The 22,493-nt window shown below is 57.6% G+C and overlaps 2 protein-coding genes across 2 annotated transcripts; one reads left to right on the plus strand and one right to left on the minus strand.

Moving 5' to 3' along the window:
* Window positions 1-100: 100 nt before the first annotated feature.
* LOC309527701 (erlin-1-like) lies at window positions 101-9,379 on the plus strand (the record flags this gene model as incomplete). The annotated part of the gene is made up of 11 exons (XM_082214592.1): window positions 101-309; window positions 407-488; window positions 613-659; window positions 1,557-1,618; window positions 2,784-2,909; window positions 4,706-4,779; window positions 5,140-5,198; window positions 6,262-6,353; window positions 7,269-7,358; window positions 8,005-8,084; window positions 8,267-9,379. 11 exons carry the CDS (start codon window positions 101-103, stop codon window positions 8,495-8,497), a joined length of 1,152 nt encoding a protein of 383 aa, XP_082070718.1. The 3' UTR covers window positions 8,498-9,379.
* A 520-nt stretch (window positions 9,380-9,899) lies between these two features.
* TUBGCP2 (tubulin gamma complex component 2) lies at window positions 9,900-22,490 on the minus strand. Its single transcript, XM_082229890.1, has 17 exons — window positions 22,277-22,490; window positions 21,200-21,328; window positions 20,586-20,777; window positions 20,031-20,190; window positions 19,193-19,400; window positions 18,655-18,854; window positions 17,080-17,269; window positions 16,479-16,624; window positions 15,709-15,889; window positions 15,089-15,269; window positions 12,784-12,956; window positions 12,387-12,515; window positions 11,748-11,868; window positions 11,118-11,261; window positions 10,886-11,014; window positions 10,468-10,631; window positions 9,900-10,225 (listed from the first exon to the last, which is right to left on the minus strand). The coding sequence occupies exons 1-17, from the start codon at window positions 22,451-22,453 to the stop codon at window positions 10,114-10,116; spliced, it is 2,736 nt and encodes a 911-aa protein (XP_082086016.1). The 5' UTR covers window positions 22,454-22,490; the 3' UTR covers window positions 9,900-10,113.
* Between the last annotated feature and the right edge of the window lie 3 nt (window positions 22,491-22,493).

Here is a 22,493-nt window from a genome sequence, read left to right on the forward strand (position 1 = left end):
AGGGCCCTTCCGGCGGGGGCGCCCAAAGTCCTCCGGGGCGGGAGGCGCTTCTGCGCAGGCGCCTCCCCAGAGCGAGCGAGAGCAGGAAGGAGGCAGCGCCATGTCCTCCTCCGGCGGCGGCCTGGCCGGGGAGGGGGAGTCCCGTGGCGGGCCCGGCCCGGCTCCTCCGCGCTCCCTCCCCCCCGCCCGCCCGCCCCGCTGGGCCGGGGCCAGTCTGGCCGGGGCGGCGGCGGCGGCGCTGCTCCTCCTCCTCCTGCTGGGCGCCTCCGTCCACAAGGTGCAGGAGGGCCACCTGGCCGTCTATTACAGGTGAGGGGAGACCCCAGCAGGGACCCCCCCCCCGACCCGACCCGGACCCCCCTCCGGCCTCTCCGCTCAGCCCCCCCTCTCTCTCTCTCCCCCCCAGGGGCGGGGCGCTGCTGGCCACCCTCAGCGGCCCGGGCTTCCACCTCATGCTGCCCTTCGTCACCACGCCCAGAGCCGTCCAGGTCGGTATCTCCCCGGGGAAGCCGGGCCGGGCGGGGAAAGGGGCGGGCTCTGCTTCTGGGCTTGGCCGGGACCCCCTCCGCCCCCGCCCCCCCCCCGGGCTGCTCAGTCTCGCTTCTCTTTCAGACCACGCTGCAAACGGACGAGGTGAAGAACGTGCCTTGCGGGACCAGGTGGGTGGCCGGGGGGCGGGCGGGCTGCGCCGGGAGGAGCGCCTTGGGCTGGGTGCGGGGGGGCCAGGGCGGCAGTTTCTGGGCTGGAAGCACCCAGCCCCCCGCCAGGGGCTCTGCTGCTTGGCTGCTCAGTGAGATGTGTGGCGCAGGATGCTGCCAGGGCTCCAAGGCAGTTTGCTTAATGGAAGCCGCAAGCAGCCCACAGGCTCCCCTTGGGCAAGCTGCTCTCTTGTGGGGCTGCTGGCCTTTCTCTTGCGGGGGGGGGGGGCTAGGCAGGTGTATGGGAGGCGCCCCAGCTGGCTCTTGGCAGCTGCTGGACGCAGCCAGGCTACCTGGTTCTCTTTCAGTTGTAGCAGTGGGAAGGCAAAGCAGGGAGCTGGGGCTGCCTCTAGAGTCCTGTGTTGCTTCCTCTTCATTTTCTCTTGCATGTTGCTCAGTAGAGGTGTAGCTTAACTTTCAGTCTGGGCCAATAGCAGTGCAATAACCGTGGGACCTGCGTCTGTTCCAAGTCACTTGGCCGGCGGCTTCATTGCCACCCGCTCCGTGACACAGGCTGTGAGGAACCGCAAAGGCTGTTGTCGTCATTGGCTCTGGCGGGAGTTTGTGTTGTGGAGGGAAGTGCTGCTGGTGCAGCAGCCCAGCTGGGCGGTCTGTGCCACTTGCTCCTGGGCCCATTGTTGAGGGCCAAAGGTTATCTGGGGTCTCCTGGTTCTAACCCTGAGATGAGAGCAGGAAGCTGCCTCAGACCAGCCCCCTGCCCACCCCCGGCTCTCTTGCACTTAACCTCTGTGCACGCTGTCTCTGCCTCTCTCCCTCTTGGTGCAGAGAAAGGCTGCAGGAAACTGAGTTTGCCCCAAGGGGTGGCAATAGCTCATCTTCCTCCTTTTTTCCTTGCAGTGGAGGCGTCATGATCTACATTGATCGGATAGAGGTGGTGAACATGTTGGCTCCACATGCAGGTATGGCTCCTTTCCCTGTGCCTGAAAGCGAATCCTGGAGGAAGGAGAGAAGCAGAGCCCCTCGGAGACAGGGGCGGGTGGGCTCACCAGCAGCAAGAGCGGAGGGAGGGGGAGGGTTGGTGGGCAGGGAAAGGGGCTTGAGGAGGGAAGTTGGAGGAGCTCATGTTGCTGAAAAGGAGGGTTTCCTGTTGACTGTTCCTGACTTTTGATGTTGGCTCAGTAAGGATTGCTAGGTTGGTGGAAAACAGCCAGGGGTGGGTCCGGATTCTGATGCTCTTCAGTGTTGTTATTGGTGACTGGCATGAGCGAGACTTACACCCTCTGAAGGAACTGATTTTGGTCCAGCCGAAAAGGCTAAATTGCTTCTGAATCTGTCAGAGTCAAAGGCGTGTTTGTCTGTGTGGGGCAGGCAGGCAGACTCTCCTTGGGCACCTGCAGGGGCGGCAGTGGGCAGAGCTGTTCTGGTGGGGGGAGTGGCTGGGGCGGCAGGAGGAGGGGGAAGAGAAGGGAAGTGGGGTCCGGAAGGGCACCAGCTGGAAAAGGAGCGCAGGACAGGGCTTCTTGGGGTTGGCAGAGGGTGAGCTCTGAGAAGAAGCTTCGCAGCTGGGCTTCTAGGAAAAAGCAGAGACTGACTCCCGCTGTGGCCTGGCTCTCACCACAGTCCCTGCGAGGCTTTGGAGGATGTTGGGAACTGCTGCTCACTGGACTTGTAAAGGTGGACTTCTTTATAGAAGCCTTCAGTTGCAGTTGACATAGGAAGAAAAATATTATCAGTCTCCCGTAACATCACATTGTAATGTTTTCATTAGAGCTGCTCACTTTGGAACTGCTGAGTAAAAATTAGGACGTTTGCTCATTAGGCCACTGCCATCTTTTTGGGGCGGCAGCCTTAAGCACACTTTCTTGCAAGTAAATCACACTAAAACCAGTTGGACTTCCTTCTGAGTAAATATAGCTAGGATCCGGCTTCCGATGTGTGGACAATCTTTTATACTTACAAGTCATATTCAGTTGTTAGATAGAAATTGTGATTAATTCAGAGAAATAGCTCCTATGTGTTCAAGAAACTCTGAGCACCAGCATCTTGAATTTGCCTGACAGGTGCGAGAGCACCAATGGCATCAGAGTGCCTTTCCGGTGACACTTCTGCTGTTCCTTTTCTTAGTATACGATGTTGTGAAGAACTACACTGCAGATTATGACAAGACCCTCATTTTCAACAAAGTCCATCATGAGCTCAACCAGTTCTGCAGTGCCCACACCCTCCAGGAGGTCTACATTGAGCTCTTTGGTAAGCAGGTGACGGGGGGGGGGGGGCGGCTAGCTTTTGCTGGTACCATTTCCCCAAAGCACATCCAGTGAATTGGAAATGGAGCAAGGATGTTTACACAGTTCCATCCCTCCTCTTCTGGGACGGCATGGAAGAGGAAGCCCATAGATATCTTGTGCCTCTTGCTCGGTCAGGACTTCGTCCTCCAGCTCTCACCTGATGATGATGATGATGATATTTTCTCATATATACACCACCCATCTGGTTGGATTTCCCCAGTCACTCTGGGCAGCTTACAACATACCTAAAAATAATAAAAAGATCATTCCTTAAAAACTTCACTTAACAGTGCTGCCTTCAGATGTCTTCTAAAAATCAGATAGTTGTTTATTTCATTGACTTCTGGAGGGAAGGTGTTCCACAGGGAGGGCACCACTACCGAGAAGGTCCTCTGCCTGATTCCCTGTAACTTCGCTTCTTGCAGTGAGGGAACAAGCAGAAGATCCTTGGAGGAGGACCTTAGTGTCCGTGCTGAGCAATGGGGGTGGAGGCGCTCCTTTGGGTATACTGGACCGAGGCCGTTTAGGGCTTTAAAGGTCAGCACCAACACTTTGAATTGTGCTTGGAAACGTCTTGGGAGCCAATGAAAGTCTTTCAGGACCAGTGTTATGTGGTCTCGGCAGCCACTCCTAGTCCCCAGTCTAGCTGCCACATTCTGGATTAATTGTAATTTCCGGGTCACCTTCAAAGGTAGCCCCACGTAGAGCGCATTGTAGTAGTCCAAGCAGGAGATAACCAGAGCATGCACCACTGGTGAGACAGTCTGCGGGCAGGGAGGGTCTCAGCCTGCATACCAGATGGAGCTGGTAGACATCTGCCCTGGATACAGAATTGACCTGCGCCTCCATGGACAGCTGTGAGTCCAAAATGATTCCCAGGCTGCGCACCTGGTCCTTCAGGGGCACAGTTACCCCATTCAAGACCAGGGAGTCCCCCACCCCCGCCCACCCCCTGTCCTCCAAGAACAGTACTTCTGTCTTGTCGCGGTTCAACCATCCGCCAGCTGCCTCCAGACACTCACACAGGACCTTCACCGCCCTGTTTCTGATTTGAAGGAGAGGTAGAGCTGGGTCTTCCTGGTCCTCCTGAGGTGCTGGAACAGGAGGAATGCAGGGGCCTTTTATGTTGTTGGACCTGCTCCCATTTCAGAATCTGCCCTCCTGTTTCCTTAGATGTCTGGCAGGCAGGGTGAGAGGCTGCCTGACCAGACTGGGATGGAGTGCTTGGGGAATTTGGGATTTCTGAAGGAGGAAGAATATTTTTAGGAGAGAGATGCAGCTGGCAGCTGGGCATTGTGTAGAGACCCCCACAGAGTTTCAAGTATTCTGCTTCACATTAAGCACCACAGAATTACTCTTGGTAGTGAGAACAATATTTATTATGGCATCCTGATATTTTGCCAGCTGTTCTTGGGCTTGTCTGGCAGATCCGTTTCTCTGCTTTTGGGAATCTTTGACTGGGTTGCCTGAGGGCCCCGTCCACAGCTGGGCAGTTGGCAGGGCAGTCTGGTGTCTTTGTTGACTCTTGCCTGTGGTTGGCACAGGGGGTGCATGTGGTTCAGTGGCGCAGCATCTGCGGTGCATGCAGAATTCCTGTGGGTCAAGTCCTGGCAGTGTTCCCAGGTGAGACTGACCTGAAGCCATTGTGGCTGGTCAGTGCAGGGCAGCACAGAGCCAGCTGGAGAAATGCTGGGACTCTTGGGTAGCGGACTCTCTTTGGCTGATGCTGCCTCTCATCTTTTCTCCCCCTAATCCTAGATCAAATAGATGAAAATCTGAAGTTGGCCCTGCAGCAGGATCTGAATGCCATGGCTCCAGGTCTCACCATCCAGGTAATGCCCCCCCCTTCCCTTTTTAGCTTTGGTTTTTTCCCTTTCCTGGATCTTGGTGGATTTAGGACTAGCCCACTTCTCTGCGTGGGGATGCAGGTTGAGGAGGGAGAGCTTCCCTCTGTCGAAAGTGGAAACTTGCCATATTGAATCATAGAATCATAGAATCATAGAGTTGGAAGAGACCACAAGGGCCATCGAGTCCAACCCCCTGCCAAGCAGGAAACACCTGCTGGCTGGGGGGTCCAGTCCAGCAGGACGGGCCCAGATGCAGGGGCCGCTTCCTTTCTCTGCAGCAGAGGAGCTTGCACTTGGGGGGCAGCTGCAGTCTTATGAGGTCTGCTGGCTTTTGTGTGTGTGCAGGCAGTGCGTGTGACGAAGCCCAAGATCCCAGAAGCCATCCGAAGAGATTTTGAACTTGTGTGAGTATTTGCTGAGAGCATCAGAGAAAGGTCAGGCCAAAGCACAGGGCCAGGGAGGGGCTCTAGGCTGGTGTTTCAGGATTCCCACGGGGGCCAGCCAAACGTCTCTTCTGGGAAGCCCTGGCAGGCAAGCTGGACCTGAACTCCACCAGTCCACCTCCCCTTGGGCTCCTCAGCCCCTGCTCTCCTGAGGCACCTCCTCCGTCCGGCAATGAAGGACAGCCTCCTCCTCCGTGGATTTGTGCCCACCATTTTCTCAGAGGTCTCTCCCCATTCTGTGCAGCTGATGCAAAGGCCAGGGTGGGAGAAGCGCCTCTCAGGTGGCTTTGCTTGACATCTCCTTCTCAGGGCTTTCAGGCCAGGGCTGCCCTCCAGTTGCCAGGAGAATCAGAGCGGAGTGTCTCTGCTTGCCAGGCCCCTGCAAAGAGGAAAGGAGCAACCAAGGCTGTTGCTGGATTGCTCTGGGCCATGCCTGAGATTGCTCAGGTCTGGCCCTTCTATGGCGGAGGGGCGGGCATGTGAAGAGAGAGATGGTTATTCGGGGGGTTTGGGGCTTCGATTCTGGCATATGGAGAAGTAGCTGGCCGTCAGTTGGACTGCTGTAAACTAGCAGAAGATGGCAGGAGTTGGAGGCCACCGGTGGTGCCTGGAGGTACTGGGCAGAGCAGGCCGAGAGACGTGGCTGGAAGGCTGAAGGAAAAACATCTCGGGCAGCTCATTAACTCTTCAGGGCCGGTGACAATCTGAAGTGCAAATGTTTATCTTTTGGGTCCCCCCCCCCAAACACACCATGTATCTGAATGAGAAAACATTCTGTCTAGTGAAGGGAAGGGCAAGATCCAGTGCTGGAAAAGGAAACACGTGAGTCCAGAGCAGGGCAAAAGCTGGAGGGGATTTAAAGGCCAAGCTCCTGCTTTGCGCAGCACCTTGGGATGCAAACAGCAGGGGGGGGGTCAGCCACCCCCTCCCAGGGCCCCTTCCTTCCCAGGGCGGGGCGGGGGGGGCAGCTGGGGCCCCACACCAAGGAGGAGCAGGGAAGGACCTTTCCTGTTTTGCCATTCAGGGAAGCAGAGAAGACGAAGCTCCTGATAGCGACCCAGAAGCAGAGAGTGGTGGAGAAGGAGGCCGAGACGGAGAGGAAAAGGGCCGTCATAGGTAACCAGACTCCCTATGGGAGAGTCTCTCTCCTCCCCCCACCCCCAGTCCCTTATCTTCCCTTTGGACAGAAAATGGGGGGGGGGGGTGGGAGGCATGTGTGGCACAAAGACCTTAGATTCTAGGCTTCTGGCTGGATCTAGACACATCCCAAAAGCATTTCAGGAAAATGCATTGCAAACCTCATGAAAAACGGAACTCCACAGTGACATACTTGTTTCATACAATTTATATACCATGTGATTGTTAAAAAACTCTAAAGTGGTTTATGAAATGCATGAAATGAATAAAGCAGTTAAAGCAGTTAAAAACAGCTATTTAAAACAATTAGATAAGAATTGAAACAAGCAGCAAGCTAAAGATGGATAAAACATCTTACATTTTTGGGCAGGCTTGTCTTAAACAAAATATTCTTAGCAGGCGCCAAAAAGGCCACCGTGATGAAGGCACCTGCCTGGTGTCAATAAACAGGGAGTTCTGAAGTGTGGAGGCTGCTGCAGTAAAAGATCAATTTCTGGCAAATGCGGAACGAGAATCCTGTGGCAGCTGTGTAGCTCATTGCTTGACATGGCAAAGAGTTGCTAGGGCCTGGTTGCAAAGACAGCCTGGAGCAAGAGACTCTGGAGAGAGGCCTGTGGCGACCACAACTTCACTTCTGGCAGAGGCCAGAGGGTCTTCTTTCCCCAGGCCTGGCAGGGCCTTTCTGAGAAGCGGACGTGGCCTATGAGCTCCCAGTGACGGTGTGTCGCAAGCCAGGCTGCGGGCCCTTTGGGGCTCTTGGTTGCCTGCTGCTAGAGCGCTGTTGCCACGGATTTCCTCTCGGGAGTCCTGGAGCGCTGGCTGTGGGGCTCTGGAGCATTGGCGCCCTTGGCTGCTGGCGCTGCTGGTGTTTGACTGACTGCTCTCTCCTCACAGAAGCAGAGAAGGCGGCTCAGGTGGCAAAGATTCATTGCCAGCAGAGGGTCATGGAGACTTTGATGGAGAAGCAAATTTCTGAGCTTGAAGGTAGCTATGCAGCCCTTACCTCTACCTCCTCCCTGCCTGCAAAGCAGAAGCTGTGAGCCAAATAACCCCGCGTCTCTGGCTGTGCTACCCACAAGCATTTTGCCTGCAGCCAAGCAGAGCACTGGGACTTTGCCTGTCTTCTGGGGACTGAGAAGCCAAGTCCGGGTGCAGCCTGGGTGTCTGGCCATAGTTGAGCATTGATGCCTTGTGGATGCCACTGGGGGTGGCCCAAGGCAGGGGCTCCTTTGCTCCAGATTCACTTGTGTTCACTGGCTCAGATTGCTTGAGCCTGAAAAACAGATCTGCAGAGCCTGCACAAGCCATGTGCCTCATGGAGAGTGAGAAGGGGTGTGTGTGTGTTTGTGTCTTGTCCCCAAAGCCTTGTGTGCAAAGCATAATCCAGGTCCCCAAAGCCAAGGTGGGCAGGGAGGAGGCAGGCAGAAAAGGGGCTGCTTTCTGCTCTGGTGAATCCTCTGGACCGTGGGGTTGGGGCTGTTTATTATCTTCATCATGGGTGGAACCAGTGAGAAACCAGCCTGTGCTTGAGTGGGATGTTGCTTTGCTGTGGGTTTCCAGGGCCGTATCCCCATGGGACACCCTGGTGACCCTCCTTTCTCCTGAGCTGCCTTCCTTGGTCCCTTCCCAGACACGGCTTTCTTGGCGCGAGAGAAGGCCAAGGCGGACGCCAACTTCTACATGGCCCAGAAAGCAGCTGCCTCGAACAAGGTGGGTGTTGACTCTTGGCTGCCCGTGTGTGTGCTGGGGAGAAGGAAAAGGATTTTGCCTCAGAAACGCAGAACTCCTGCTCATTTGGAAGGATGGGTGCACTGTGAGTATCCCGCGGATGCTCGTGGCACAGAAATCCTTGCCTCATTCGTTCTCCTCCTCTCTCCCCCTGCCCTGTGCAGCTGAAACTGACACCTGCCTTCCTGGAGCTGATGAGGGACCAGGCCGTGGCCTCCAACAGCAAGCTCTACTTTGGCAGCAGCCTCCCCCCCAACCTCTTTCTGGGCTCTTACGCCTTTGAGCCGGCAGAGGCGAGGACTGCTAGAGACAGCCGTCTCCTCTCCAAAGCAGGGAAGCTGCGCCTCCAGCACGGGGGAGGCGGGGCCAGCTCTGCCACGGCAGCCGCCACTTGATGCCTCTGCTGCACCAGCCGTCGTGTCTGCTCCGTGGTCTGAAACTGCAACTCACTGGCTGCCTCAGATCTGCCTTATTCAGGGCAGCACAAACCGTCCTTGAAGTTGCGTGGTCCTGCACAGCCCAAGGGCCAGCTTTCATGGGAGTTTTATGGCTGCTGCATCTGCCCCACAGAGGAGGGGTGGGGGGGGGAATGCTCTGGAGGAGCCGTTAAGTCCGTGGAGGGTAGACTCTACCGCAGACCTCCTGTGAGGACAACTTGGACACAGCAAAAGGGGGGGGATCTGATTTTACCACTGGTGCTTGCATGGTCATGGGCTTTGTTGGAAAGCTGCTCTTTAGCCTCCTTGCAGGGTTTGCTTGTGATGAAGGAGCATCTGTTGTCCTTTTGGAGAGTGTTCCTCACTCAAAACCTTCCTCCAGGTAGTACTTTCAAGCAGATGGGCTTAGGGTGCAAGCTCCCTTGGGTGTGGGTGTGTTGTGCTGCTTTATCATTGCTTATTTCTCTGTGTCCCCTGGGTGGGGGCATTGCCCCTCCGCGGAGCCCACCCCACAGCATGGTACTGGATGCTCCTTGCAGAGATGCCCAAAGGCTCAGAGTGTCGTCATTCTGGGGGCCAATGGCCAGGTTGAATGAACCGCGATGCCAGGGCGTGCGCAGACGTGGGGGCACATTTGTTGGGTTGTAACTGTAAACTGGATTAAACTGGTGGGCAGACTTTGCTTCAGAACTTAAAAATGCATTTGTGGAAGGTAAACCTGCTGACTGGAAGTGTTTCCTGGCTTTTTTTGTATGGCTTTTATTTCAAATGAGCGAGAGAGATATATGCAAAATGTTGAACTTTGGATTAAGGGAAAATAAAGTTATTTTCATAATCTTTTCCTGTGGAGTCTGTATCTGTGCTGCATCTCCTTGATGGTTGCCTTCTAGCCTTTAACAAGCTGCTCTTCATCTCACACACACTGCATTTCGCCAGAGCAGATTAGTTTCTCACTCCGCTCCCCCGCAGAAAACTAATGGGGGGGGGGTTTGAAGAGTGAGTCTGAAGTGCCAGTTTCTCAGCTCCAAAAAAGGCAGGTTGCAGCAACATTGCCAATGCCGTATGAACAAGCAAGAAGCTTCCCTCCTTGCGGTTGTGTGTGTGTTGGGGTGTTACAAGGGAGCTTTCAATATATGGTGTGTGTGTCCTCTTTGGCAAGCCCACAACTAAGACAGTCTAATGGAAAGGAGCCTCTTTCCCAACAGAGCATGTAGGATGCAGTGTGGGTGAACATCCACCCACCCACTGCCCCAAGGTTATGGGGTGGGGCCTTGCTGTGCCCCCTTCGGCTCCATCACCATCTCATAGGCCTCAACGCCTCCCTCCCGCCACCTGTGTCACATGACAGGACTTCAGGAACTGCTTACAGGAACTTTTTATGTCAAGTAAAATACACCAAATTGTTCAGCTGCGTTGTAAAAGTAGAAGCATCCAGAAACGCCACAATTCTTTATGGACAAGCAACGGCGGCAGCAGCGGGAGTGTGTTGCTGCAGCTCTAGGCTACCTACGCAATAAAAGTGCTAAATTTACGTGGGGAGTTCTGGGTGCAGCCCCCGGGGAGAGGGAAGGGGGTCACTGGGTGGCCACCAGAGGCCTGGGGGGCCCCGCCTGCAGCACGGCCTTCTGGCTCCGCTCGGCAGACATGTGCTCCAGCCGCTCCGTGTAGAAGCCGTTGAAGTCCAACCTGGGGGCGGAGAGAGAGAGAGAGAGAGGGAGAGGAGGGTGGGAGCAGCACAGGAGCGTGACCAGGAAGTCCCTCTGCCAGAGCAGAAGAGCAGGGTCTGCAGAGTCCAGCCTCCTCCTTCCTGCCATGACCAAGCAGGCGCCATTCCCTGCACAGCCGCCCTGATGCTGGGAGGAGGACAGAGCCGCCACACGAGCCCCAGGCTCCCTCCAGCTGCCCAAGAGATGCTGCTCCCTGCTCACCTGTAAATGATGTTGATCATGCTGTGCTCACAGTCGTTGGTGCTGTAGATGCTCAGCTTGTCCAGCAGGTCCAGCAGGTGGGCTGAGAAATTGCTGTCAAACTTGTTGATTGTGGCCTCGAAGCCAGAGGTGGCCTGCATGGTATCGGCCTGCTCTGCTGACAGCTGCGGAGGTGGGGGGGGGGAGAGAGTTAAGGCTCACAAGGGAGAAGGGAGGGCAGGCAAGGAAGCGCCCCTGGCCTTGCTGCCATGGTTCATCCTGGGGCAGGATTTCCTGGAGAGCACAAGGACTTGGGAAGGAGCCAGATAGTGCTCAGCACCACGAGAGAAGGGCTCTGCCCACACCTGAGGTGCTTTCCTGAGCGAAGGGCTGGGATCTGCAAATGAAGAGGCACCTCCACCCTCCCCTGAACCCCTACCTTGTTCGCCAGCTGCTTCCGGGTGGATTCCTCTGTGCGCTCCTGCTCGGTGGGGGGCCCCCTCATGGTCCCGTGCTCCACCGTCGGGCGTCCCGGCTCATTGTCCAGCTTTATACTGTTGGATAATCTCTGGTGGGTGGGACAAAGGCAGGCATAAGCCCAGAGCACGCTGGCGCACCCAGGGGGTGCCCCTTGCTCCCCGTGGCACAGAGGGACGCAAGAGGAAGCCCACCTGCATGCAGTTGGTGAACATGACGCAGACAGACATCATCTTGGAGAAGATCTTCAGCAGCTCTGGGTTGGTGAGCATGCAGTCCTTCAAGCAGTTGTCCAGGAAGCTGGTGTGGTGGCTCAAGACATCATCAATATTGGAAGCCTGCCCAGAGGAGACAGCAGCCCATCAGAAACGCCCAGCAACGAGGGAATCGGAAACAGCCATGGCCAGAAATAGTGCTCTGTTCTTTTGCTACAGTCAACATGCAGAGCTAGCGATGACAAAGCCTTATTTTCAGGGGCTGAGGCAGGTGGCAAAGGGAGCTCCACCTCACTGTCACATTGGAGGAAAGGGAGCACTAGAAGCCAAAACGTGGCCAAGGGGGTTTCTGGGCCAGAGGCCTCCTGTGAGCAGCTGCTTCAGGCTCTCTGGCACAGCAGAAAGCTCCTTACCAGCCAGAACCTTGCTTTCCCAAAAGAGCCTGACACCCTTCCAACTCACAAATGAAGCCCCTGTTTCAGCGGAAAAAGAAGAAAGCCCCTTGGGAACAGAGGCCCCACCCAGCCCCACCACTGGGGGGCGAAAGGAGGACTCGGGGGGCCTTGTGTGGCCCACAGAGGCTCTGAGAGCCACTGGCCCAAAACTGACCGACTTCAGGTTCTTCTCCAGGATGTGCCAAGTTGGCTCCATCACTTCGAACATCATGTAGTACTGGATATTCTGCACAAAGTTGAGCATCCGTTGGCGGAGAGTGAAGGCGCCAGCAAACCTGGGAACGAGAGAGGGAGGAGTCTGGAGGGGTAGATGGGAGGGGAGCCCCTGTGGGGCTGCAGGATGCTGCCCAGAAGCCCAGGAAGGAGCCCAAACCAGTGCCAGGCAGGAGGAGCCCTGCAATTGGGGGGGGGGGGGGAGAGGAGAGGAAGGCAGCAAGGAGAAGAGACACCCCCCCCCGCAGCCAGTTCTGACTACCAAGGTCTTTGCCCCTTGAGTGGCTTCTGAAGCCTCAGTGCCCCCTTCCAGAATCTGAAGGGGGAGCTCCCAGGGTCAGAGGACTTGCAGGGAGAGACCCTCTTGCTGCCAGGGGACCCAGCAGCCCAATGCCCTCCCATTGGCCTCATCCATCCAAGAGGGTGTTCATTCTGCAGAAAGCAGGAAGGCCCAGGAAGCGGCCACAGCTCAGTGGGCTGAGCACCCACGGCACATGTGGAGGGGCCAGGCTCCGCTCTAGGCCTCTGCCTTCAGAGACTCTGCTGGCGACTGGGCCTGCTTGGCTCTGGGAAAGCTCACCATTTGGAGGAGTGCAGGGAGCACTGCTTGGCCGTCTTGCTGCTGATCCAGACGTTGCACAGCTGGCGCTCCACATGTTTGCAATAAAACATGTGCCGGAAGAGCATCTGGTAGCGCGTCAAGGCCTTCCTAGGAGACGGGGAGAGGCGTGGAGGAGCCGCTGCTTGGCCAGGGCCCGGAGGGGCTAAGGCAGGTTCCCTCAGGGCCAGGGGCCAGCCAGCCCTCTTTCCTCCAGAGGAGGCCTTCCCAGCACCTCCTTCCCCTCCAGAGTTATGATGCATTGACTGAGGCACATGCACGGAGGGAGGAGGATCAGGATCAGGCCAATGGCTGGCTGTGCTCTGCCCCCTCTGGATGGAAAGGATGAGCCCCCATCAGCTGAGCTGCTCTGCCTTACCTGTTGATGATCAGCGAGAGAGGCCACTTCACGATGTAATCGAAGGAAAAGGCTTCCAGGCCGCTGAGCGAGAGCTCCGTGGGGTCTGCGTGGATGATGGCCTTCTCCTGCTTGGTTTCGATGGCCAGGACTCTCAGGAGCTGCGTGATGAGATCGTGGGGCATCAAGTCAACCTAGAAAGAGGGGAAAGGGCCGCGAGAGGAAGGAGGCCAGTCAGACACTCAAACTGCCAAACAGAGCATGTGACCAGACTGTCAACAAACAAATGATAGCAAATATTTGAATTTTCATTCACTGACAGTCCGTGAGGCCAAAGTCAAACCCTGAACCAGCAGAAACGCTCCATAGTAGTCTTAAAAAACCTGGAATAGTAATAGTAATAATAATAATAATAATAATTTATTTATACCCCATCCATCTGGCTGGGTTTTCGCAGCCATTCTGGGCAGCTTTCAACAAAGTATTAAAACACATTGGTCCGTCAAACATTAAAAGCTTCCCTAAACAGGGCTGCCTTCATATGTCTTCTAAATGGGGTAGATGTTTTTCTCTTTGACATCTGGTGGGAGGGTGGGTGCCACTATCGAGAAGACCCTCTGCCTGGTTCCCTGTAACTTGGCTTCTCACAGTGAGGGAACCACCAGAAGGCCCACAGCGCTGGACCTCAGTGTCTGGGCAGAACGATGGGGGTGGAGACGCTCCTTCAGGTATACAGGACCGAGGCCATTTAGGGGTTTAAAGGTCAGCACCAACACTTTGAATTGTGCTCAGAAACGTCCTGGGAGCCAATGTAGGTCTTTCAAGACCGGTGTTATGTGGTCTCGGTGGCCACTCCCAGTCACCAGTCTAGCTGCCACATTCTGGATTAGTTGTAGTTTCCGGGTCACCTTCAAAGGTAGCCCCACGTAGAGCGCATTGCAGTAGTCCAAGCGAGAGATAACCAGAGCATGCAGCACTCTGGGGAGACATTCCGCAAGCAGATAGGATTCCAGTCTGCGTACCAGACGGAGCTGGTAGACAGCCGCCCTGGACACAGAATTGGCCTGCGCCTCCATGGACAGCTGTGAGTCCAAAATGACTCCCAGACCGCGCACCTGGTCCTTCAGGGGCACAGTTACCCTGTTCAGGACCGCATAGTCCTCCGCACCTGCCCGCCCCCTGTCCCCCCAAAACAGTACTTCTGTCTTGTCAGGATTCAACCTCAATCTGTTAGCCGCCATCCATCCTCCAACCGCCTCCAGGCACTCACACAGGACCTTCACCGCCTTCACTGGTTCTGATTTAAAGGAGAGGTAGAGCTGGGTGTCATCTGCATACTGATGAACACTCAGCCCAAACCCCCTGATGATCTCTCCCAGCGGCTGCATGTAGATGTTGAAAAGCATGGGGGAGAGGACGGAACCCTGAGGCACCCCACAAGTGAGAGCCCAGGGGTCTGAACACTCATCCCCCCACACTTTCTGATCATGGCCCAGGAGGAAGGAGCGGAACCACTGTATGACAGTGCCCCCAGCTCCCAGCCCCTCAAGACGGTCCAGAAGGATGTTATGGTCGATGGTATCAAACGCCGCTGAGAGATCCAGCAGAACTAGGAAACAGCTCTCACCTTTGTCCCTAGCCCGCCGGAGATCATCAACCAGTGCGACCAAGGCAGTTTCAGTCCCATGGTGAGGCCTGAATCCCGATTCGAAGGGATCCAAATGGTTCACATCCTCCAGGAGTGCTTGGAGTTGTTCAGCAACCACCCGCTCAATCACCTTGCCTAAGAATGGTAGATTTGAGACTGGGCAGTAGTTGGCCATCGTTGCCGCATCTAAAGATGTTTTTTTAAGAAGCGGTTTAATGACTGCATCTTTCAGCGGGTCTGGGAAGGCTCCCTCACAGAGGGAAGCATTCACCACCCCGCAGAGCCCATCGCTCAGCCCTTCCCGGCTAGCTTTTATAAGCCAGGATGGGCAAGGATCAAGGAGACAGGTGGTTGGTTTCACTTGTCCAAGCAGCCTGTCCACATCCTCAGAGGTGACAGATTGGAATTGATTCCATGCAACTTGACTAGACAGGATTCTAGCACTCTCCTGGCCTGACCCTGCTCCCACGGTGGAGTCTACCTCTTCCCGAATCTGAGCAACTTTATCTGCAAAAAGTCTTTTCTTTGGTTGGGTGGGCAAGGGCTCCACACCAAACGTCCCCCAGAGCCCTGCTAGACAAGCCAAAGCCACTCGCGGGGTTGCCCAGGCTCAATGGGGAGACACCGGCAGCAGCTCTGGGGCTCTGAGGCCTTGCCTTTGTGCTGGGCATCCTTTACCTTCAAGTCATCCTTGAAGGGGTCCGTGTTTGCTGTGCTCATCCGCAGGGCCAGCTCCAGCAAAGCCTCCAGCCGGGTGGGGACAATGTCGTCCACCGGCTTCTTCAGCTCCTCTTCGGTGAGGTCCATGAAATGGACGTAGAAGTCCCCCTGGTCCATGAGGAAGTAGTGCTTGATGGACCTGCTCACAGAAAGGGGCCACCAGTCAACTCACTGCGGCAGGAACAGAGGAGGCAGGAGGGACCCCTCACCCACCGCCTGCCTCCTCCCGCCCAGTAGAAACAGGAAGAAGCGGACCTGGCTTTTGGAATAAGAAGTGCTGCAAGTATCTTTATGCCATCTGCAATAAAGCAGCCCCTTGCAATTCAGCTGGGAGGCAGGAAATGGGAGGACTCTCTCTTGGAGTGGGGGTCCCATGGCCCCTGCCCCTCCACCCAGCTCCTCCTGCAGCCTCAGGGCAAGTCTATGAAAGTGCCTGCTTCCCGCCCCCTGCGGGGAAAGCACAAGCTCCTCCACACTTTTGCCCCTTCATTTCCCAAATCAGCAGCCCCTAAAACTGTCCCCGTTGGCATGGAGAAGGAAAGCAGCCTGCCAGAGACGCCACTTGGAAGGAAGCAAACCTTAAGTGGGCCACAAGTTCTTTTTCCTCCATGAGGAAATCGAGCAGCACTTTGCTGGCGTAGTTGTAGGCTTTCTCGATCTGCTCCACATATTCCCGCTCCTTCAGTGTGTAGATGACCTCTTTGGCCAGGGGGCAAGTGACATCACGGCCACACTCCCGAACGACATTCAAATACTTCCCTGCAGGACGGGAGGGACAAAGGGACATGAGGACGGGCTCAGCTCTTCACTAAACGCTGTTCAGACCTTGTGCACAAACAAATGAGCACATTAACTCTCCCTTCCCTGCTGTCCCTCTCATCCTCCCAATGCGTGAAACTTAAGCACAGAACCTGACATTAGTCTCTGCTGAAACTCATTTTGTTAGTTTGGGCTGACTTCTCCAATCCGTTAAGGTATTTTTGCATCCTGATTCTGTCTTCTGCAGCATTAGCTACCCCTCCCAGTTTGGTATCCTCTGCAAATTTGATGAGGATCCCCTCAATTGCATCATCTGTCACCTCCCTCCTTGACGGAAGGGCAATGGAAAGAAGCCAGATAAATACAACGATCGGCTTTTGGAGCTTGAGAAAAAATCTCACAGGATATCCTCCATACGACTCGCCCAGAGGCAGAAGGGAAGAGCTGCAAAGGGAACCAGACCTCCCAGGCACTCCACAAGCGCTCTTTCCCCCCCCCCGCCCCCCCCGCCTGGGGGCTTCTCCATCCACTGCATGGCCCTCCCTCCTCCCCTCCCGCTTTCCTGTCAAGCAGGAATTTGGCTCCTCACCTGTGCTGAGAATTTTGTCTGCAATCTTCTGGAGGAAGGAGGGGATCTGCTGCTGGACGATCGTGTACCTCTGGTCCCAGTACTTGTCATTATAGTCTTCTTGGATCTTCTCCTTCTGGAGCTCATGCTCTTCCACCATGAATTCACTGTGGAATTAAAAAGCGGTTAGGCCCATGGCAGGGAGGCGCAGAGCAGGAGGCTCCCCAGGGCTCTTCATCCAGGCAGTCCCAGGACACAGTGCCCTGCTTGGACTCCCCAACAGACCACAGAGGTTTCTCCAGCTCACAGGCCAAGAGAAGGACCACAGGTTTTCTGCTGCTCCAGAGAAGCGGACACGGAGCAATGGAGCCAAACTACAAGAAAGAAGATTCCACCTAAACATTAGGAAGAACTTCCTGACAGTAAGAGCTGTTTGACAGTGGAATTTGCTGCCAAGGAGTGTGGTGGAGTCTCCTTCTTTGGAGGTCTTTAGGCAGAGGCTTGACAACCATATGTCAGAAGTGCTCTGATGGTGTTTCCTGCTTGGCAGGGGGTTGGACTCGATGGCCCTTGTGGTCTCTTCCAACTCTATGATTCTATGATTCTAGGATCCTCCACCCACCTGTAGGGATCATTGATGATGCCTCGGTAGATCCATTTCTCCAGGATTTCGAAGTAGGGGACGCTGGCAGCCTTGGTCAAGTAGAGGCAGAGCTCCTGGGCTTGGCTGTCTCCCGTGTAGTTGAACGTCTTATCGTGCAGCAGGCTGAGTGTTGACCCTCCAACACACTCCCCTTTGTCCACAGAAGTGGCTGGAACAAGAAGCAAAGGCCAAGAAGAGTCATGTCCTGCTGAAGCCAGGGTTGGTCAGGGCACAGGTGCCCATCAATGGCAGACACACCTGGATGTTGCAGGAGCTCCCCCATCTGAAAAGGGGTCAGCAGGAGATGGCTGCTCTGGACCGTGGCCTGGGACACCGGCTTACGAGGTGAGCACCCAGAGCGGAGGCAGGGTTTCCGCAAGGCTCAATGGGCCCTTGGGGTTGGTGAAGCGAAACCTGCCTCTCAGGGGTCACTTGTGGCCCCCAAAGGTGCCCAAGAACAACTCTGAAAAGAGGCTACTGGCAACCACTTCAGGAACAGAACCTCTGCCACTCCCTGGTTGTCCTCAAGTGCACTTATGACGATTGAGGTGCTCCAGCCAATCCGCTGTGTTGAATCTGAATCATGTAGAACTGTTTATTCAAAGAATGTCCCCCCACCCCACCCTATTCAGCTGATAGAAGCTTCTGCAAAATCCACAAATAGTGTACAGCTCACAGACTGCAGACACACAGAAACAGAGAGCGAGCACGCCAGCATTATTCCTGCAGTCAGCAGGAGGGGCCAGGGGATTGGCTTTAATAACTGCATTATAAGTTGGAATTGTTATAATGAGGCTATTATCAGATTGTAATTGCAAACTTCTTCTTCTTCTTAATTGAATTTATATACCACCCAATACCCAGAGGTCTCAGGGCGGTTCACAGAAGAGATCAACCTTAAAAACTGTAATATATATATACAGTAATCAAAACGAAGACATCCCGACATCCCTCTGTGGCAACTTTATAAAAATTATTACCAAAATAAGGAGGGGCCAGAGGATGCCCCCTTCTGCTCACCAGGGTGGGGGGGGGACTTGGAGGCTTCCACAGCATTTGGGGGGGGGTACAAAGGAAGCTCCCCTGCAGCTCCTCTTTCTAGGGCTGAGGGATGGGGCTCCTTGTGGGAAGGAGGAGGAGTGGCATTCCCAGGGGGCCCTGGTCCTCCCTCCAGGGGGGCGGGGAGGCCCAGAGGGAGCCCCTTTGACCTTGCTGCCCCCAGGAAAAGGAATGACCCAGTCACTGGCCTCACCTGAGACTGACTGTGGCACGAGGGAACCCCTTTCGGCGCTGGGCTGCTGGACCCCCTTGGAAGGACCCTCCCTGCAGCAACACCCCAGCAGTGGGCAGAGCCAGAGGCCCGCCTGGACACACGGACCCAGCTCCTTCCACCGCCCCCCTTGATGAAGGAGAGCCGCCTCGGCCTCTCCTGGCGCTGGGGCTCCAAGGTCCAAGCCTCCCTCCCTCCCTCCCTCCCTTGCCCCCTCCAGGGGAGCAGGAGGCAAGCAGACAGAGACACCCTGCTCACTGCCTCCCCCCTTGCCCTGCACTCACCCAGGGAAGCCAGGATCTCCATGGTCCTCATGGTGGGCTGGATGTAGAACCAGAGCTTTTGCAGGGAGAGGAGGCCTTGGCGCTGCAGGTGCTCCAGCTGCGTCACCAGGGTCATGTATTCCTTGACCAGGGCCCTCATGGCGGCCGCCAGCGCGTGGTTCACCTGCCCGTACTCAAAGGAAGACTTCTCTTCCACAAACCTGTCAGGGCGCAGGACGGAGAGCTGCTGCTGGAAGCCAGCCCATCACCTCTCGGCCCCACCAGAAACGTGGCCCACCAATGCCCCCCCGCCCCCCCCCGCCCGAGATGCAAGGAAGCCTCGTTCTTGTGCAGCTCAGCCATGAGAGGAAGCAGGAAGCTCCCTGGGGTCCCTGAGCTCCAGGGGCCTTTGGGGGCTCTGAGCTGCTGCAGCCCCCGGGGGGGAGGAACCCCAGAGGCCCCCCCCCAGCCCTCAGCCGGAGGGATGGGACACAGGCTGTCGCTGCGTCCTCTTCGCCTCCCCCAGCTCCGTCCCTGATGAGGAACCCCAGGCTGCTACCTGGTGACGATGGAGTAGCTCGCTGCCACGGGGAGGATCCTGGTGACCAGCTCCTTGACGGACATATCCAGGTTGGGATCCACCAAGAAAGTGCGGCTCTCTCTGCCCACCAGTGGCTGCGCAGTGATGTACCGGCCATCCACCCCAATCAGGACGTAGAGCAAGTCCTCCACCACAGCAGATTCCTGGGCTGCCAGGGGCAAAGTCCCTGGCAGAGGAAAGCGGCACGTCATGCACCGGCGCCACTCAAACAAATGCATCTGGGGAACCCGCCTGAGGGCCAAAAGGGCAGCTGGCCATTCTTAAAAAGAGCAGGGTCTCCCACCACCGGGAGAGGAGAGGGCATTTGACAGGTGGCTGCCTTGAAATGCTCTTTGACTTTATCCCTATTGATAATTTGTGCACCTGGACACGGTTTTGTGTGCTTATTTTTTTACGTCAAGCTGTTTGACACTGTTTTTACTGTGCCTGCTGGGCTCACAAATAAAACTCTACTCACATTCGTGTGTTTTCAATCTATGGTAAGCTGGCAGTTGTTGGCAGCTATGGGAGAGGAGAGGGCTTTTGGGCTTGGATCCTGCCAACGGATTTCCCACTGGGGGCATCTGGGGGGCCCCTGTGAGGACAGGATGCTGGAATGGATAGGCCCCTTTGGCCTGATCCAGCCGCCCCACTCTTCTTGTGTTCTGGACCTTCCGCGCTGCACTGCCCAGACCCACGTTGGCAGAGCATCACCAGCTGCCCATTCAGGGTCCCAGAGAAGCATCCAGCAGGCAGGGGAGGCAGAAACAGCCCCAAGCTGGGAGACCCTCTGCTCCTCCTCTCGTGCAAGACTCACCGATAGGCACCGTGGTGTCCAGGCTCAGGCTGGAGCTCGTGAGGAAGTCCCCGATGAGGGCCGGCCTCTCATACACCCAGGCGGGAAAGGACGGGATGGGCTGCCCAGAGTTCTTCCTGTTCTGCTTGTCCCTGAGCGACTTCCGCACCAGCTCAAGAGACTGCCAAGGAAGAGAGCGAGTGACAGGCCAGCCATGGCAGCAGGGGGTGTGGCAGCTGGGCTCCCACTCACTGCCAGTTTCTGCCCCCTTTGCTCAGGGGGCAAAAGAGGCTGGCACAGTATTTGCACCCAGGGAGGCCTCTCCGGACCCACCCCTAGTCCCCTTGGCAAACCGGAGAGCAGCCCACCTGCCCGGAGCGTTGGACAAGGCAGAACTTCCTCTGGTGTAGGCACTACAGGGAGCCCAGCTAAGGGCCTCCGGCAGGTGCCCACTGAGGTCACTGGCTTCCCATCCCAGGCTTGCTGTGTGTGAGAGAGAGATCCCAAAGGCTTTGGCTGCAGCAGACCCTTCCCTTCCCAAATAACAAATCAGGGGACCCAAGAGAAGAGAGGGACCTGTGGGGCGCTGGAGCTGGTTGTGACGGTGCCCAGCTGCTTCCGTAGCTCCTCCAGCTCCTGGACGGTCATTTTGGCTGTTGTTGAGGGGATGGAGAAAGTGACGCTGCTGCTGGCTCCGCCACTGTTGGCCGCTGCATTGGCTGCTAGCTCTGCCCTTTCCTTGGCATTTTGCTGCAAGTACTGGAGGGTCTGCAAAAGCCCCACAAAAAGCAGAACTCAGGAAGGACACCAAAGAGCCCAAGAGCCACGGCCCACGAGGAGAGTGGATCTCCCAGCGCCTCCCCAGTCTTGATATAGGACAGCCGAGGTGGGCAACCGGCAGCCCTCAGGGGCCCGAATTCAAATTCAGGCCTCAGGCCAGAGCAACCTGTCTGTCTCTGGTCAGTCTGCCGGGTGGGAAGGGAGAGGGGGGCGGGGGGGGGCTCTGGACCCTCCGACCACGGGCTGCAGGTCCCGCCCACCCTCTGCTTCCTCTCTTGATGGGGAACTGGTGAGCCAGCGCTGGGCCGGGCCGAGGAATGGCTGGCTGGGGCTGCTCCTGGGGGGGGGGGGACCCCGCCGAGGTCTGCCCCGTCTCTCTGTCCCCGCCCGCGCCGCCCGCCTCTCCTCACCTCCTTGTCCTCGGTCAGCTTGGCCAGCAGCTGCACCAGCGAGTCCAGGTGCCGCGTGTTCTTCGACTTCAGCTCGTCGTACTTGGTCAGAAAGTCTTCCGGCGTCCGAGAAAACTCCGCGATCTTCACCTGCGGGGAGACGGGGCGGGGCGGGGGGTCAGCGCCCGGCGGGAGGAGTCCCGGGGGGGGGCCACCCAGGGAGGGAGGGGTCCCGGGGGGGGTCCTTCCCTCCCTCTCCCTCCCTCCCTCCCCCCCGGGGCGGGGGGGGGGTCAGCGCCCGGCGGGAGGAGTCCCGGGGGGGGCCACCCAGGGAGGGAGGGAGGGGTCCCGGGGGGGTCCTTCCCTCTCTCCCTCCCCCTCCCTCCCTCCCCCCCGGGGCGGGGGGGGGGGTCAGCGCCCGGCGGGAGGAGTCCCGGGGGGGGCCACCCAGGGAGGGAGGGAGGGGTCCCGGGGGGGGTCCTTCCCTCCCTCTCCCTCCCTCCCTCCCCCCCGGGGCGGGGGGGGGGTCAGCGCCCGGCGGGAGGAGTCCCGGGGAGGGCCACCCAGGGAGGGAGGGAGGGGTCCCGGGGGGGTCCTTCCCTCTCTCCCTCCCCCTCCCTCCCTCCCCCCCGGGGCGGGGGGGGGGTCAGCGCCCGGCGGGAGGAGTCCCGGGGGGGGCCACCCAGGGAGGGAGGGAGGGGTCCCGGGGGGGGTCCTTCCCTCCCTCTCCCTCCCTCCCTCCCCCCCGGGGCGGGGGGGGGTCAGCGCCCGGCGGGAGGAGTCCCGGGGGGGGCCACCCAGGGAGGGAGGGAGGGGTCCCGGGGGGGTCCTTCCCTCTCTCCCTCCCCCTCCCTCCCTCCCCCCCGGGGCGGGGGGGGGTCAGCGCCCGGCGGGAGGAGTCCCGGGGGGGGCCACCCAGGGAGGGAGGGAGGGGTCCCGGGGGGGTCCTTCCCTCCCTCTCCCTCCCTCCCTCCCCCCCGGGGCGGGGGGGGGGTCAGCGCCCGGCGGGAGGAGTCCCGGGGAGGGCCACCCAGGGAGGGAGGGAGGGGGTCCGGCGGGGGTCCTTCCCTCCCTCCCCCCCCCCGGGGCCTCGCTCGCCTTGGCTCCGAGGGCGGCGGCGGAGGTGGCGGCGGCGAGGAAGGGCCCGCCCTGGCTCCTCTGCAGCAGCTCCACGTAGCCCTCGGCGCCGCCTTCCCCGCAGGAGCCCCTCGCGCGGAGGAGCCGGAGCAGCTCGTTCACGTCGTGGTGGAGCCGGAACTCGCTCATGGCCGCCATGGACCGGGAGGCGTCTCCCCGGCAACGGGCCACCGGAAGC

This window comes from Podarcis vaucheri (genome assembly GCF_965113315.1).
Source record: "Podarcis vaucheri genome assembly, chromosome: 1".
NCBI classification, from domain to species: domain Eukaryota; kingdom Metazoa; phylum Chordata; class Lepidosauria; order Squamata; family Lacertidae; genus Podarcis; species Podarcis vaucheri.

Coding starts and splice junctions, on each gene's coding strand:
- TUBGCP2 (XM_082229890.1), bottom strand. CDS start 22,453: ATGGCGGCCATGAGCGAGTTCCGGCTCCACCACGACGTGAACGAGCTG. Junction 20,778..21,199: donor AGCTGACCGAGGACAAGGAG/GTGAGGAGAGGC, acceptor GGGCTTTTGCAG/ACCCTCCAGTACTTGCAGCA. Junction 11,869..12,386: donor TCCCTGCACTCCTCCAAATG/GTGAGCTTTCCC, acceptor TCTCGTTCCCAG/GTTTGCTGGCGCCTTCACTC.